Genomic DNA, 16,513 nt, shown 5'->3' on the forward strand with positions numbered 1-16,513 from the left:
AAAGCTTAAATTTTTAAACTGTACCCAAATCTGTAATTTTACAAACTGAATCATGTATGATTATATGCCAAAAGAAAATTGTCAGCCGTGATATGGATCGACCTTCCTCGTATCCTTTCTACCTACTTATTTAAAGTACCGAATTTCATAGAACCTTGAAATGACATCAAGATCGTTCAGTTTTTCTATGCAGCTACTATTTCAAGTCAGTTCCAAACTGCCGTGTGAAAATGAGTGTAATAACAGAACTTACCTTAGCTGTGGTTATTGTTGTGTTGTTTTTGTGGTTATTAAATCATTTCAATAGGAATAAACATTTTTACAAGAATATTCCTGGTCCGCCTGGATTCCCCTTGATAGGAAACGCGTTAGAATTTAATTCAACGACTAGTAAGTTTTTGTTTTTGTTTATTCATAAAAAAGTGTTTTCTAATTTTAGAAGTTCTAAACACACTACAGAAATATACGAAAAAATATGGAGGGATATTCAAAGTGGAAATTGGGCCTGTGCGAAGATTTATAGTTGTGACCGATTATAAATTCATAGAATGCATTTTGAGCAGCACCAAATTATTAACAAAGTCGGATGATTACAAGTTTTTTAGACCTTGGCTTGGAACAGGTTTACTGACTAGTGACGGTAAGTGCGTGCAAATTATTAATCGAAATTCGAAGGTATGCAAGTTCGAAATCTACTGGTTTGAACTTTGAGTACTTTGAGTCTTGAGTCTTATAAAAATGTGGGCTACTTATTGCATCTAACAGTATTGAGGACCCCAAAACCTTGTCACGCCGTGTTATTATCAAAGCTAGGAGTGTCGGTTTCTGTTTTAAGATATTCTTCAAAATAAGATTTTTTTTAATACCTTTGAAATGCAATAATCATTTAATTTTATAATTTCTTCATTTAGGTCATAAATGGAAATCCCATCGACGCACCCTCACACCAGCTTTCCACTTTCAAATCTTGGAACAATTCATCGAAATTTTTGAACTGTGTGGTCAAAAATTAGTAAACAAGCTACGGAGTGAAGTTCGAAACAACAGCGTTGATGTTTATTCTTATGTTACCTTATGTACGTTAGACATCATCTGTGGTAATAATAATCTAATACTGGTAAACAAAACTTAAAAAATTGCTTTTAGAGAGTACAATGGGCGTCAAAGTAAATGCCCAAGACAACGCAAAATCAGAATACGTACAAAGTGTTAAAAAAATGACCAAAATAGTTGTCGAACGCTCATGTTCGCCTATACAAATGTACGATTTGTTGTACCCTCTAACAAAAAATTATTACACACAGAAGAAGGTATTACAAGTTTTACATCACCAGTCAAACAGTGTTATTGAACAGAAGCGGGATCAAGTCAAACCCACGGAGTCAGTTGTTGAGGAAGACGACACTGGAATTAAACGGAAGAAAGCATTTTTAGATGTTCTTGTCGATGCTTCAGTGGATGGAAAACATTTAACTCAAGAAGAAATCAGGGAAGAAGTCGATACCTTCATGTTTGAGGTAAGTATTTTTGCCCGATGAGTTAATTTATTAATATACCGAGGGTATTTTTCGAACGGTACATTCAAATTATAGCCTACAGGTCGAAGAAAATAAAAGTTGACTCTGTGAAAGTTTTGCACAAATAAATGATGTGCAGTAGTAGAAAAAGTATTGTGTAAAACTTGCTCAAATGTTCATACTAGTGGAAAATAAGTGCTATTTTATACTTCAAATTATCGAGAGTCTACTGTATTTCGCAGGACGATTAGCTTCTACGCATATCACAGTTGTGAGAGAAGGACAAAAACTCTTGTACTGACAACTGTTATCGATAAAAATCGCTAGAGACTGCTGCCAACTAATTTTTTTAAAAAGTGGAATAATAGTAATAAGCTTTAGAATACAGGATGTTTTTGATATACACTACCAAAAATTAAACACGGTCTTTGGCAGTTTTAAGGGATCGAATTTATCGTTTTTTAAATTTTTTCTAAAGGTTAAAAAACACTTTTTACCACTTACTTGGAACACCATTGATGAAAATATCCACCTAAATCAACAAACCTTGGTTTATCTTGGTCGATTAATTTTATCTCGAAAACGAAAAGACTTTTACCTACAATTTTTTTTGTCAATTGATTCTACTTGTCTTCACCAATTACCATGTTCTGTTTGGTAGAGTATTTCAAAAACATCCTGTATATCGAACATTAAAAACAAACGGATCAAAATCACCTTTGACATGCATTTGTTAGCGTGGAAATAGGTATGTCGTTGACTTAAGCTTTTTGAGAAAGACAATAGTAATAAGTAATTAATGTAAAAGTTCACGGAGGAATTGCATGATAACAAACTACCAGCTTTAGCAGGATGGATCAACTTTAATTGCACAAAATAAACATTGGCCCTATTGAGATTTTTTTTGATAAAATTTTTCGCCAAAACTCTGCAAATTCTTGGCCTGCAACTTTATTTCCTGTGACTTGCGGCTTCACAACAAAACAACGTTCTCATATTGCGTTTAACTAATTAAACTAATCTTGAGTCTGTGGATAAAGTGAGGTTAGAAATATAATCAATAATGTCAAGTGCGATTTTAACATGACTCATGCGACTTACGCTACGAAAAATTTCATAGGTAACCTGATTCAGTTTTTTTGAATGGTTTATACTATATTATTTACATAATTTATTGTTTTGATCGTGCAAAAAAGGTAACTAGCACCACAAGCGTTATCCTGTTACAAGTTTATGGCACCAAATTATGCCCTCAACTTGTAAAACCACCATATCACCTTAAATGTTTAAATAACGAATTACATTCGACCAACTGTAAGTAGGATTTTAAATTCAATAGCAATGTTTGTTGCCTTAGTTTTTTTTTTATCACACTGACAACTTTGATTTACGTCATATTCACGGAAAAAATCGCTCTTTTAAAATGTTTTTGATAAATAGGTAAATATTTAATATTACTATAAAATCAATAACACATTTCTCGGCTATTATAAAAACTTCTCATTGATAAATAATTATTTACATTCGAGCAACTGTAAGTGCGATTTTCTGGCTCGATAGCACGCTAGAGAGCCGTAAAATCCTTACAGTGCCAGATTTCTAAAAAGCTTCAGGGGGCTTATTTTTCATAGCCTTTGTGACAATCAATTGTGGCAAAAAAAATTACCTTTTGAATGTGTAGGCGGTCAAACATTTCGAAAAGTTCGATTTATTTTGCTAGATGGCATCGCTGCATAAATGTCAATTTGCGTGCCGTTTTGGAAGCCAATATCCTTCAAAACTTAATTAAGTAAAGTAACGACTAAACTTTACTGAAACACATTTGAATTTAAATTATTCTTCAATCGTTTGATGTCAACCTACATATTTCCCTACTGATAAAATTTCCCTAAATGAGTGAATTCTATTTCAAATTAATACTAAAAGTCAGAATAGATAACTATTAATTATATTATTATTCTCAAAGGCGCACAAGATTTTGTGTTTCACACGTCTGGAAAATGCTTAGAAAATCAGAAATCGAAATTCTCGCTCTCTTCCTCGCATTTCCAATAAAACATTTATCAGCCTAATGAAACAAATAACTGAAGCTTTTAATGGAAGAAGGGGCTATGTGCATCCAGAAAATTTTAAACGGGGTCGGGTAAAATTAAGTTTTTCTCATAAACAAATCCTAAAATTGGATAGCACATGACGTCTTTTTATCCAACAAACTTCACGGTTTTCGTTAATGTAGAAAATTTGGTCATAAAAGCATGAAGAACAGCAAATATGCGGTGTTTTTGCAACGATTTCAATTTTTTTTTATGTAACATAGTCTTTTATCCATTAAGCGCTCAACTATTATTCCGCCTTTTTCGGTTTGTTGCACTAATTTTCTAATTCATACAAAAACTGTTAGTAGAGATTGCAAAGAAAAACGTAACAATCACATTATTAAACAAATGCATAATACAAAATAGTTTGTTATTTTTTTAACACTTTTATACGTTTTTACGGTGTTGAGAATAGCGATAAAGATGACCACAATATACAATTCACTTTATTTGTTATTCTACAAAATATCAGGTAAAACACTTATTCAAATTACCGAATTTTACAGAACCTTGAAGAGACATCAAAATCGCTTGTTTTTTTTGTAGCCAGTTCACGTCAGTTCAAGCCCTCATAGCCGCGTGAAAATGAGTGTAATCAAAGAACTTACCCTAGTTGTAGTTATTTTTGTGTTGTTTTTGTGGTTATTAAATCAGTTCAACAAAAATAAACATTTTTACAAGAATATTCCGGGTCCGCCTGGACTCCCCTTAATAGGAAACGCGTTAGAATTTAATTCAACTACTAGTAGGTTTTTGTTTTTGTTGATTTATCAAACAAAACGGCGTTGTATAATTTTAGAAGTTCTAAACACACTACAGAAATATACCAAAAAATACGGAGGGATATTCAAAACAGAAATTGGGCCTGTGCGAAGATTTATAGTTGTGACGGACTATAAATTAATAGAATGCATTTTGAGCAGCACCAAATTATTAACAAAGTCGGATGATTACAAGTTTTTTAGATCTTGGCTAGGAACAGGTTTACTGACTAGTGACGGTAAGTATGTGTAATTTATTAATCGAAATTCAAATGCATGAAAATTTAGTAGATATTTTAATTATATTATTATCAAAGCAAAAAGAGCATCGGTTTCTGTTTTGAAGTATTCTGCAAAAGAAGATTTACTTAGCACCTTTAAAATGCGATAGTCACTATATTTTCTTCATTTAGGCCATAAATGGAAATCTCATCGACGCACCCTGACACCAGCCTTTCACTTTCAAATCTTGGAACAATTCATAGAAATTTTTGAACTGTGTGGTCAAAAATTAGTAAACAAGCTACGGAATGAAGTCGGGAACAACAGCGTCGATGTTTATTCTTATGTTACTTTATGTACGTTAGACATCATCTGTGGTAATATTAATCTAATGCCGGTACACAAAACTCGAAAAAATGCTTTTAGAGAGTACAATGGGCGTCAAAGTGAATGCTCAAGACAACGTAAAATCACAATACGTGCAAAGTGTTAAACAAATGTCCAAAATAGTCGTCGAACGGTCATGTTCGCCTATACAAATGTACGATTTGTTGTACCCTCTGACAAAAAATTATTACACAGAGAAGAAGGTGTTAAAAGTTTTACATCACCAGTCGAACAATGTTATTGAGCAGAAACAGGCACAAGTCAAACAAGCAAAATCAGGTGTCGAGGAAGACGACACTGGAATTAAACGGAAGAAAGCATTTTTAGATGTTCTTGTTGACGCTTCAATCGATGGAAAACGTTTAACTCAAGAAGAAATCAGGGAAGAAGTTGATACTTTTATGTTTGAGGTAGGTAATCGACTGGATTACACTAATGAATTCTTCGGCACCTGAATTAGCCGTTTTATTACACTAAAACATAACAAGATATGTTGACAATACGTTGACAGTGACAGATATCTTGACAAGCAAAAACAACAATTTTTTATAATATTTCTATTTTAAATTACCTATTGTTTTTCTGCAACTGTTTCGAAATGTGTTTATGTTCATTGTGGATAGTAAATGTACCTTGTGAAATCGTTTTTTCATTTCTCACTCGTCGCAGTCGTAGTCCAGTGTTTCTTTTACACGAATAAATGAAGATGTGCAGTCGTAGAAAAAGTACAGTATAAACTCACATGAAATGTTCATTACTCACTGACAATGAGTACTATCAAAGTGACCCGATTTGGTAACGTTTTAAGAGATACTTCATTTTGGGAAACCAAAATGATCCCAAAATTACTTCAATTTTATGACCAAGGAATGTTGCCTGAAATTGTGGATAGTAGAGAAAAAAGAAATATGACCCTAAGAGACTGTATTTATTCATAAAAAATATAATATGAACTTTTAGAGTTTCAATAAATAGATATTTAGTGTTCAAATTAGCAATACCTACTTATTTACTCACCTAAATTCAAAATTTATAGAAGTAATTTCTTTGTCCTTATTTTTTGCCATTTCAATCAAATTTGTCTCAATTTATCAACAAAAATTTGGAATTGTTGTTTACCTCAGTAAACTCTTACAGCGAACCGTGCGTCTTTAAGCAATTATTATGAAACTGGCCCTAATTTAGGTATACAAGCTTGCATTAAAGAATTAATCGATAATAATTTTTAGGCTATCTAAAAGTTTTAAAAACTATAGTTGCAATAAAATCTGGGACCGCCTCCCAACAGTCATGCTGCAGATGTCGCTACCATACATGAGTAACTTTGTTCTCAAAAATCTTGAAAAGCGCTTTCGCCCGTGTCTGTTTTCTTGTAAACTATTAATGAAAATGATTATTTTACTTGCTGAACTTGTTAACAAAAATGTGTTCTGCGCATCTATAGAGATCAAAATTAAGATTTTATACAAAATAACGTTCAAAATTACGTTTGAAAATCAGCAAAAAAAATACAAATTTAACTGCTAATTACTCATTTTCTATTACAAAAAATTGATTTTCCCTTCTATACGTACCTTCATTACCTTTTACACTTTCTATATATATAAGGTGTGTGCCGTTTTTAGCAGTAATTTTCAAAAAAACAGACACGAGCTAGACCTCTAAAATTGATGTTTTCGGAGCCGGCATGAGGCCTCTTAAGATTGCTGGCACATGTATAAGAAACATTTTTTATAGTAGAGAAATTAAAATTAAATTATTTCGTTGTTGCGTCATCTACTAGAAAATTGCAGATTCCATTTTCAAGGAATTATTAGACCAACATTGTTAATTCTTGTTTAGAGAGTTTATCAGTCAAAAAGCTTTTTACAAATCTCGCACTGAAAGAATTTTACTGCTCTTTGGCAAATCCCGCCTGAGCCAAATTTGGTATCGAGCTATAATAAATTGCTACTTACTGTTGCGAACATAAATAACTATTGCTAGCGAAAAAGTATAAAATATGGGTTTTCAGGGCCACGACACCACAGCTTCTGCCATAAGTTTTTCTCTGCATTGTCTGGCGAATCATCCGCACGTACAGGTATTTTTTTAATTAGATATGACAAGAATGAGCACCTGTTTGAATTTAGGCAAAGGCGTTTGAGGAGCAGCAGGTAGTATTTGGTTCTGATCCAAACAAAACTGCTTCCTTTGGAGACTTACAAAACATGAAGTATTTAGAACAAGTGATCAAAGAAACATTGCGATTGTATCCTTCAGTACCTGTCTATCTTAGAGAAACTAATCAAGAAGTGGAATTTAGTATAAAAACGAAAATTGTTGAAAACCTCACATTTACACGATTTTGTAGATGGCATGAAGCTGCCTCAAGGAGACACTCTTTTAATTTTTGCGTATGGAATTCATCGGAATCCTGAATATTTTACGAATCCTGAGGAGTTCAATCCTGATCGATTTGAAGAAATGGATGGAAGGTTGCCGTTTGCTTATATCCCTTTCAGTGCAGGACCAAGAAACTGCATAGGTATGAACATAATTAGTTAACTTTATTAAATCACACTTTTTTAGGTCAAAAATTTGCCATGTTAGAAATGAAGAGTGCCATCTCTAAAATTCTACGCAACTTCGAGCTAAAACCAGCGAGTCCGCAACATGTTCTCAAATTATCTTTCGATTCGGTGTTAAAATCTGTTGACGGTGTACGAATTAAATTAGAGCCAAGAAAATAGAAAAATATCAATTGTGTTTAGTTCCAAGGTTTTACTTCATAAAACAAATTGTTCTCTCGCCAATCTCATCTCGGCGGAACTTATATAATAATATAAAATTTTGATTAAATAATTTCAATTAAGCCCCGTTAACTGTTCCTTTCAGACCCCCTAAAAATAATTTGCGATAATTTCCTTTAGGCAATTCTAAGAAATGTGTCAACCGTTCAAGTTCAGATTTCGATGACTTCAGAAGGCTCATTAACTTTCCATATTGCTTTCAAAAGAGGGAAAATGTGATTTACAAACGACATTTAAAACCAAATGAATGGACACGATAGAGGCGGTTTTTAAATGAGATGACCAACAAAAAAAGACAAAATTAAACAATTTGGAGAGATAAACGAATAAACACAAGAAAACATGCTAATTTTAGCAATGAACTTGAAAAAAGCGCTTAACGAATAATAATAAATTTTGTCGTGACCTTTCTTGCTTCATTATCTAACTACATATTTACATACATGTGTTCGGAAAGTTGCGCATCACCGTGACATTGTATTATCGAGCGATGCCATAGAGAAGAAACATCTGTCTACGATCATCAAATAATTCGTTTTTAATTTACAGTCAAATTTCAATAGCTCGAAGTAGCAGTTGCCAGAAATACACATAAACTTATTGAGACTTCGAGTTATTGGAATTTAATTTTGGTGTAGATTTAGAAGTATTTATTAAGAAATGTTATAATATGTATGATATACAGGGTGATTCACGAAGTGAGGTAAATATTTAAACCAGTAATGGTCCCTAATATAGGAAGGCCTAAAAAAATAATAAAAAAAAATTACTGCCAAAATGGATCCAAGATATAACGCTTCAAAGTTTTGGCCAAAACCGTTCGAGAACCGCTAGCGAGAGTGAAAGTCATAATGTAAACAAACCCTTATCTCTTAGCTTCAACAAAAACTGACTTTTTGCGGCTATTAATCAGGTGGGACGATAGTCTTTTTAATTGCTTCAGTGTTAGTTTGACTCTGTGACGGGAATTTTTGAAATGTTTTCCAATAGTGAAATGATCTACGGAGACACTAGTGGAAATGCTCTTGCGACTCGCGAGTTATACAGTTTACGTTTTCCAAATCGACACGTTCCTGATTCTCGTGTGTTTGCAAGAATCATGCAGAAATACGAGGACATGGTTCTTTTAAAATGAACACAAGAAACATAGGCCCCACCGAAAGCGATCGCAGATTAGAAGTTGAAGAGGAAGTGTTAGATGCCGTTGAAGAATCTAGAAGATTTGTTAGACGACGTTCCTTTAAACATAAGGGCTTAAATGTGGTTTTTACAAGACGGAGCTCCTCCCCATAGTAGGCCCATAGTGTCCGTGTGGTTGAATAATAATTTCCACGAGCAGTGAATAGGAAGAACTGGACCAGTGTTGTGGCCCTCACGTTCTCCAGACTTAAATAGAGCCTGCATTGACAACGGGGGGCGACATTTGGAGCAATTTTTGTGATTTCAAGGTAACATTTCTATGCTTAAACACAAGGTTTTGTTGAAATCGCAAAAAACCACATTCGTTCTTTCCCGTGCACATTTTTCTCAACTTAATGGAAAATTTTTTTTTTAATGCCAAGTAAATGGACTTGACGTATACTATCCCCAGTTTAAATATCGTGTGATTCATTAAATTTCCATTCTGGGTAGGATGTGTATTTTGGACGTGCGTTGACTTCTTGTTCGATAACTAGCAAATCTCGCAAATATTAAGTCGAAACTACTGTAATGGTGTTAGTTACGACATGAATTTTTTTCTCAAAGCCAACTGCAAATGGAAATTTAATGAATCACACAATATTAACCTCACTTCGTGAATCACCCTGTACGTACATATTTAAAGTTTTATATACAGTGTAACCGCGATTAACCGTGCTCATTTAATCCAACCTAGACGATCACTGCGACGATAAAATTTTTGACGCTAAAAAAAACAATTATGTCAAACAATGGAAGCAATTCATAATTTTCTGAACTTCAGAAAACAACAAATTTTTTATTTTTATGATATCCTCAGTTTAGGAAAAATTAAAACTGACGTACGAAAACAGTGTTAAACTGTAAAATACAAAAACTTCGTACTTCAGTCTCTAAAAACTTGCTAACATAACATCTACATTGACAGAGTCAAATCAGCTTGTATTGTACTTTCTTGCATGAGCTAGACGCGTTTTAACCTCATGTGATTTCTTAGAAAATTTGACTTATCAAATATCATTCGCCCACAAATTTCGACATATCGCAAACTTCGACTTATTGAGTATGAAAATAACGTGTTTCATAGGTCTGGGGACATGAAATTATGAAATTCCTTTGACTTATCACAAATTCATGTTATCGAAGTTCGACTTATCAAAATTCGACTGTAACATGTTCGCTTTTAGAAAAATAATGATAGCTACAATTAGGTCCGAGGCAATAATGAAATAATAGTCGTATATAAAGCATAGTATTATATTCGTATATTATGGTTTCCTCGGTGAACAATAGGTCTCAAAACATGCTCGTTTTATAATATACTACTCCTATTAAATTAAATCAATGTCTTTAATTTTTCAAAATATAAAAAATTGAAACCCAACAATCTATTGCCAAAATTACGGATTTCTAGGCAATAATTTCATTTTTCGATGTATTTGTGAAATAGAAGACATTGTGTTAAAAACGCGGTGCAAATAAAATCGAAAACATCGTGTAAAAAATCTCTGAAAATTTAAAATATTTGTGGACAAACTAACCCGACTAACAGCAACAATACAATAACGTTTCCAAAGCTTTGAATACTAAAAATTTAAAATATTGGTTGTCCAGTTCAGCAATATTGTCTATTCTCCGTAACTGTTTGGGTTCTACTGCAAAAACAATTAGTGGCATTTTTAAACATTTTTTCGGCTTTCAGAGAGATTTCCAGTTAGTTTCTTTGAAGGTGGTGCACCACTTTCCGAACAGTCTGTACATACGTTATAATTACCGAACATGTAAATGAAGAACGTTTAATTATTTTGCTCATTTATTTTCTGACAGCAGTGATGAGTGTTGTGACAGAACTTACTTTAGCTGTGGCTATTGTTGTGTTGTTTTTGTGGTTATTAAACAATTTTAACAGAAATAAACATTTTTACAAGGATATTCCTGGTCCGCCCGCACTTCCCTTAATAGGAAATGTTTTGGAATTTACATCCACGACAAGTAGGAAGGGCTTTTTTTGTTAATTTATAAATTAAAACGACGTTGATTAATTTTAGAAATGCTAAACTCGCTACATAAATATTCAAAAAAATACGGAGGAATATATAAAGTGCAAATTGGGCCAGTGCGGAGATTTATAGTTGTGACCGACTATAAATTCTTAGAATTTATTTTGAGTAGTACCAAGTTACTTACAAAATCTGACGATTACAAGTTTTTGCGACCTTGGCTAGGAACAGGTCTATTGACTAGTGATGGTAAGTATTGTTATTTTTATCGAATTAACATTCAAAATTTACAAAGTTGACCTTTAATTACTTGTAATTACCAATGTAACATAACATGACCCGCCGCAGAGTTGTTTTCCTTCTCGTGACCTTTTGGTGCTGGTTTTCTGTTTCGAAGTGTAGGTATCAAATAAAAGCAAATATATTTAGGCCATAAATGGAAAACCCATCGACGCACCCTGACGCCAGCCTTCCACTTTCAAATCTTGGAGCAGTTTATCGAAATTTTCGAACTGTGTGGTCAAAAACTGGTAGATAAGCTCCAGAAAGAAGTTGGAACTAACAGTGTCGATGTTTATACATAACTTAATGTGCGTTAGACATCATCTGTGGTAATAGCAATCCAACCATGATTTAGAAAACTGCAAAATTTGCTTCCAGAAAGTACAATGGGCGTAAGCATAAAAGCTCAAGACAACGCAAAATTAGAGTACGTGAAAAGTGTTCAAAAAATCACCAAAATATTTGTCGAACGCTCATGTACGATTTGTTGTATCCTCTGACAAAAAATTTTTACACACAGAAGAAGGTACTAAAAGTTTTACATCATCAGTCTAATAGTGTTATTGAACAAAGGCGAGAACAACTGAAACAAAAAGAATCAGGTGTTGAGGAAGACGACACTGGAATTAAACAAAAGAAAGCGTTTTTAGACATCCTTCTCAATGCTTCAATCGATGGAAAACCTTTAACTCAAGACGAAATTAGAGAAGAAGTCGATACTTTCATGTTTGAGGTAATTTTGTTTTAGTACCGAAGAGATATAAATTGTAGATTTTCCGGGCCACGACACCACAGCTTCCGCGATTAGCTTTTCTTTGTATTGTTTGGCCAATCATCCGCACATCCAGGTAATTATTAATTAGATTATAAAAAGAGTGTGCTCTAATATGATTTCAGGCGAAGGCGTTTGACGAGCAACAATCAATTATGAGTTCCAAGGCAAGCAATGTTGTCACCATTGGAGATTTACAAAACATGAAGTATTTAGATCAAGTGATTAAAGAAACATTGCGATTGTATCCATCAGTACCTGTCTATCTTAGAGAAATCAATCAAGAAGTGGAATTTAGTAAAATTTGAAAAATTGGTAAAACCACAATTTCACACTTTTTTACAGATGGTGTGAAATTACCACAAGGTGACGCTCTAACAATTTTTGCATTTGGAATTCATCGAAATCCCGAATATTTTAAGAATCCTGAAGAGTTCAATCCTGATCGGTTTGAAGACATCGATGGAAGATTGCCCTATGCTTATATCCCTTTCAGTGCAGGGCCCAGAGACTGTATAGGTGTGAACAAAACTAACCAAATTTATCATATTTAAAAATTTTCTTCAGGTCAAAAATTTGCCATGTTAGAAATGAAAAGCACCATTGCTAAAATTCTTCGGAACTTTGAACTAAAACCAGCAACTCCTCAACATGTTCTGGAATTATGTGTCGATTCGGTGTTAAAATCAGTTAACGGAGTAAAAATTAAACTTGAACAAAGAAAGTGGGAGAATAAAAGTTAAGAAAAAAATGTCTGTTGTATATGTTAGTCAATTAAATTTATTTAATATAAATTTTATAATGAATAAATTTAATTCAATTAAACTCGGTAAACCGTTCTCTTCAGTCTCCTATAGTACTAATGAAATTTGCGGTAATTTCGTTTTGGCACTTCCAAGAAATCTGGCAACCATTCAAGTTCACCTGATTTGATGAGAATTTTATGACTGCAAGAAAACAATTTTATGGGCCGAGATTTCCTGCACCTGTAAATTTTGCTTTTCGTAGTAAGGGTTTGAAAAAGTAATCCAAAAATGCACTGACATTGAAAAGTCTTGAATTTGAATATGGACTTTATTTTCCACTACTCTCTTCAAGTGCCGCCGATGCAATTTCTTCCATAAAAATAAAGTATTCTCTGTACCTTTAATAGAGGGGTCAAACAACATGTCTATGTACAGTGTGTTCACAACATTTTTTCATTACAGCGCCAAGTAAAAGGATAATAACAATTTTTTAATTAAACAATAATTTACCATATAATATTTCTATCATCTTTTGTCTTCTTGTTTCCCGATAATCACGCTGCTGATGATCGTTACTGTCTAATCCAAAACAGAAATGGTCGGCCAAAAGAAGTTTAAATTGTCGGCAAAAAGTCAGACTGCCATAACAAAGTAGCACTGCTTAAAAACGTCAAAATGCCAGAAATTAAAGTCGCACTGCCAGTAAAAACAAACTTTATATCTGATTATAGATACAAGGTGTTTAAAAATGTTTCTTGTATTAAGGGATAGCTCTGGAATTCCTGTCATGCACTATTTTGCTGCTTGGTTTTCATAATAAATATCTTGAAAATTATTGATATTGTCACTTACGTCAACCAGTCAGAGTTGTGTGTTTAAGTTTATGATTTTCAGGTTTTAAACCACAACTAGAACAGTTTTTTTTTCAAAACTTACTTAACTACAAAAGTCAGTTAAAAAAAACCCACATTTATAATGAGCGGCAAATTTCTTTGACATTTTATAGCCACCTTTGATGCTAGAAATATTTATTAACACCTTGTACATAAAATGACAAGCCGGATATACTATAGTAAAATAGTGTTACCTACTAGTTACAAAAAACTATCAAAACGTGATAAGAAAATTTGTCAAATTATACAGTATGTCCCCGGATTGAGTTCACAAGGGAAAAAAAAACGTTTTTTTTTATTTTACAAAACAATGACAAAGGAATAATATTTTTTGCTTAATTTAAAATAAATAAATCTTTCATTAAAACTTTAATATTATCAAGCTGTGTTCTTAAAATCGAAAAAAACAAAAAATAACGAAGAACTTTTTTATTTTTAATTTTGCAAAAAATGTCAAAGGAATGAAATTTGTTCCTTAACATAAACCAATTTCCACTATTTGATTGACCCATTACTTGTTTTAGCACATAGTTCAATTCTAACTCGTAATTCTTTAAGACTGTTTCGAATTTTCTCAATTATTGTCAAGGATGCAATTGCATTTATTTTCCAATTTTTTAATACTTACACATTATTGGGTAAATTTTTCCTTAATCTTTATCGCACTATTTGATATTGTGAATCCACAGCCTGCTATTATTTAAATACGATTACAAAATATAATAAATAAAAATAATGAAAAAATTAATTTTGAGAGTACAAACTCCTAATTTTGAAATTTTAATTGCAGATTTATCTGTTTTGAAATAAGCAAAAAATGTTATTCCTTTGTCATTTTTTTGTAAAATAGAAAATAAACTTTTTTTCCCTCTTTTGAACTCAATCCGGGGACATACTGTATATCAACGCAGTTTATTTCTTATATAATTCTTATACAGGGTGATTTTTTTAAAACGGCAGGCGTTGTAGAATTTTTATTTATGAACCGATTTCAAAAATTTAAAAAGCAAGTTAAATGGTTTTTAATTTACTATAAACTGATGATTTTAAAAATTTTCTAAATGACTTAGTATCTTTTGGGCGATACTCAACTTTCTTATTTTAAATTGGAACCCATATTTATTTTTTCATAATTTGGAAGATATTAATTTTCTTGATTCAGAAATGTGCAATATGTTCTACTTCTACCAAAAATATTTTTAAAAAAATTATCAAAATTGAAAAAAAATGAGCAATAAAAGTTAATAAAATCTATTGCATGGTGTCAAATAAAAGAATGCCGTTATTGCAATGTCAAAAAGCAGCAAATAACAGAAAGGATCGGCATTTTTTTTTGAAATTATTAATAACAAAAGACAATAATAATTACAAATCAGAAAAAACAACTACCGAATTTAATTAAAATACTGTTGAAACGCCATCCCGTTTTTTTCATTGCACAATTGACACCATGCACCTAGATTTTATTAACTTTCATTGTCTAAATTTTTTCATTTTTGATTTTTTTTTTAAATATTTTTTGTAAAAGTAGAACATATTACACATTTCTGAATCAAGAAAATTAATATCTTCTAAATTATGAAAAAAAAAATATGGGTGTCAATTTAAAATAAGAAAGTTGAGTATCGCCCAAAAGATACTAAGACATTTAGAAAAATTTTAAAATCACCAGTTTATAGTAAATTAAAAACCATTTAATTTGTTTTTTAAATTTTTGAAATCGGATCATAAATAAAAATTCTACAGCGCCTGCGGTTTTAAAAAAATCACCCTGTATAAGAAACAATCCTGTACGAAATTCGATACAAAATTGTTTTTATCACACCACGTGTTGATCTATTTCAATGGTCAATAGCTCGTCTCATAATAAAATGACTCACTTTTGCCTATAATCTTATAAATACTTAGCTATTTTTTAGTATGTACTTAGAAACTGAATTACAATAATGACAGAAACGAGACAAAAATCGTTTTAAAATGAGTTTTGTCTCAGTTTTATGATTTTTAAACATTCTAATGCCGAAATATAGAAATTTACATGGCCTAATCAAGTTACTTTTTTTTTCAGGTAGTGCGACATTTTTTTCTGATAATGCTGTTTTTTTTTAAACAGAGTAATTTAATATTCTACCCTAAAAGATTTTAGAAAGCGTTTTAAACGCAAATTTAAACACATCCGAACAAAATTTACGGGTTTTACAATTTTACTTATAATTTCATTAATAAAGTTTAAATTTTATATAAAAAAACATGTCTTTAAGACATTTACAAATGCTAGTAATTTTTAGTTTAACGGAAAATAGAATATAAAAATAAAGATTAGTGTATCTAAAAATTATTATTGTTGAACAAATTGCAAAGTTTAATAATTCGTTTCCATTATCTGAAATCAAAATGTTAATATTATTCTTATCTTTAGTCACTCAATCAGAAATAAAACAGAAATGAATATGACATAGAACTGTTTGGAATAAATTATGAAACAATGACTGAAATTTTAATTAAATTGAGCACACTTCAATAAATCTCAATTTGTCCTCCAGTTTGCATAATTTCATATATTTTATAAAAGAGCAGTCAACGACGAAGCATAAAAGACTCAGCTAAAGAAAAAATCAATGTCGACAAATACAAAAGCATAATTTAGATCCGTTCTAGGGAAAAAAGGAAGCATGTTAGACTGATTTTAAAGAAGTTGTAGGTTCATAAGTGCCGGAACAAGGGTAGGTACTTGAACAAGTAAAATTCAAGTGCTTGAAAAGAATGAAAGGTTGCAATCTTTGGATTACTGCGGAGTTTCATGACAACTTTTTCAAGTTTGTGGTAAATTGTTATTTTCTGACTTTAATAAATTACATTACACAAT

At 31.9% G+C, this 16,513-nt stretch overlaps 1 protein-coding gene and 1 pseudogene across 5 annotated transcripts; both read left to right on the forward strand.

Moving 5' to 3' along the window:
- The first annotated feature begins 168 nt into the window (after window positions 1-168).
- LOC148173904 (cytochrome P450 4C1-like) lies at window positions 169-7,799 on the forward strand. Of its 4 annotated transcripts, none has more exons than XM_088035237.1 (8): window positions 169-390; window positions 440-640; window positions 912-1,097; window positions 1,147-1,517; window positions 6,998-7,066; window positions 7,116-7,287; window positions 7,337-7,510; window positions 7,555-7,799. In XM_088035237.1, exons 1-8 carry the CDS (start codon window positions 231-233, stop codon window positions 7,713-7,715), a joined length of 1,494 nt encoding a protein of 497 aa, XP_087891363.1. In that variant the 5' UTR covers window positions 169-230; the 3' UTR covers window positions 7,716-7,799. The 4 variants fall into 4 exon arrangements, with proteins under 4 accessions (XP_087891363.1, XP_087891360.1, XP_087891361.1 ...); XM_088035235.1 differs by lacking the exons at window positions 169-390; window positions 440-640; window positions 912-1,097; window positions 1,147-1,517 and adding exons at window positions 4,043-4,358; window positions 4,413-4,613; window positions 4,788-4,973; window positions 5,023-5,393; XM_088035234.1 differs by lacking the exons at window positions 169-390; window positions 440-640; window positions 912-1,097; window positions 1,147-1,517 and adding exons at window positions 4,042-4,613; window positions 4,788-4,973; window positions 5,023-5,393.
- Window positions 7,800-10,786: 2,987 nt separating this feature from the next.
- On the forward strand, window positions 10,787-12,751 carry LOC148173905 (cytochrome P450 4d2-like; annotated as a pseudogene). The gene is made up of 8 exons (XR_015770150.1): window positions 10,787-10,946; window positions 11,003-11,203; window positions 11,384-11,565; window positions 11,615-11,968; window positions 12,015-12,084; window positions 12,134-12,305; window positions 12,354-12,527; window positions 12,576-12,751. The product of XR_015770150.1 is annotated as a cytochrome P450 4d2-like (transcript).
- The last annotated feature ends 3,762 nt before the right edge of the window (window positions 12,752-16,513 follow it).

This window comes from Gnatocerus cornutus, chromosome 5 (genome assembly GCF_029298725.1).
Source record: "Gnatocerus cornutus isolate USDA-ARS CGAHR chromosome 5, icGnaCorn1.1, whole genome shotgun sequence".
NCBI lineage: Eukaryota > Metazoa > Arthropoda > Insecta > Coleoptera > Tenebrionidae > Gnatocerus > Gnatocerus cornutus.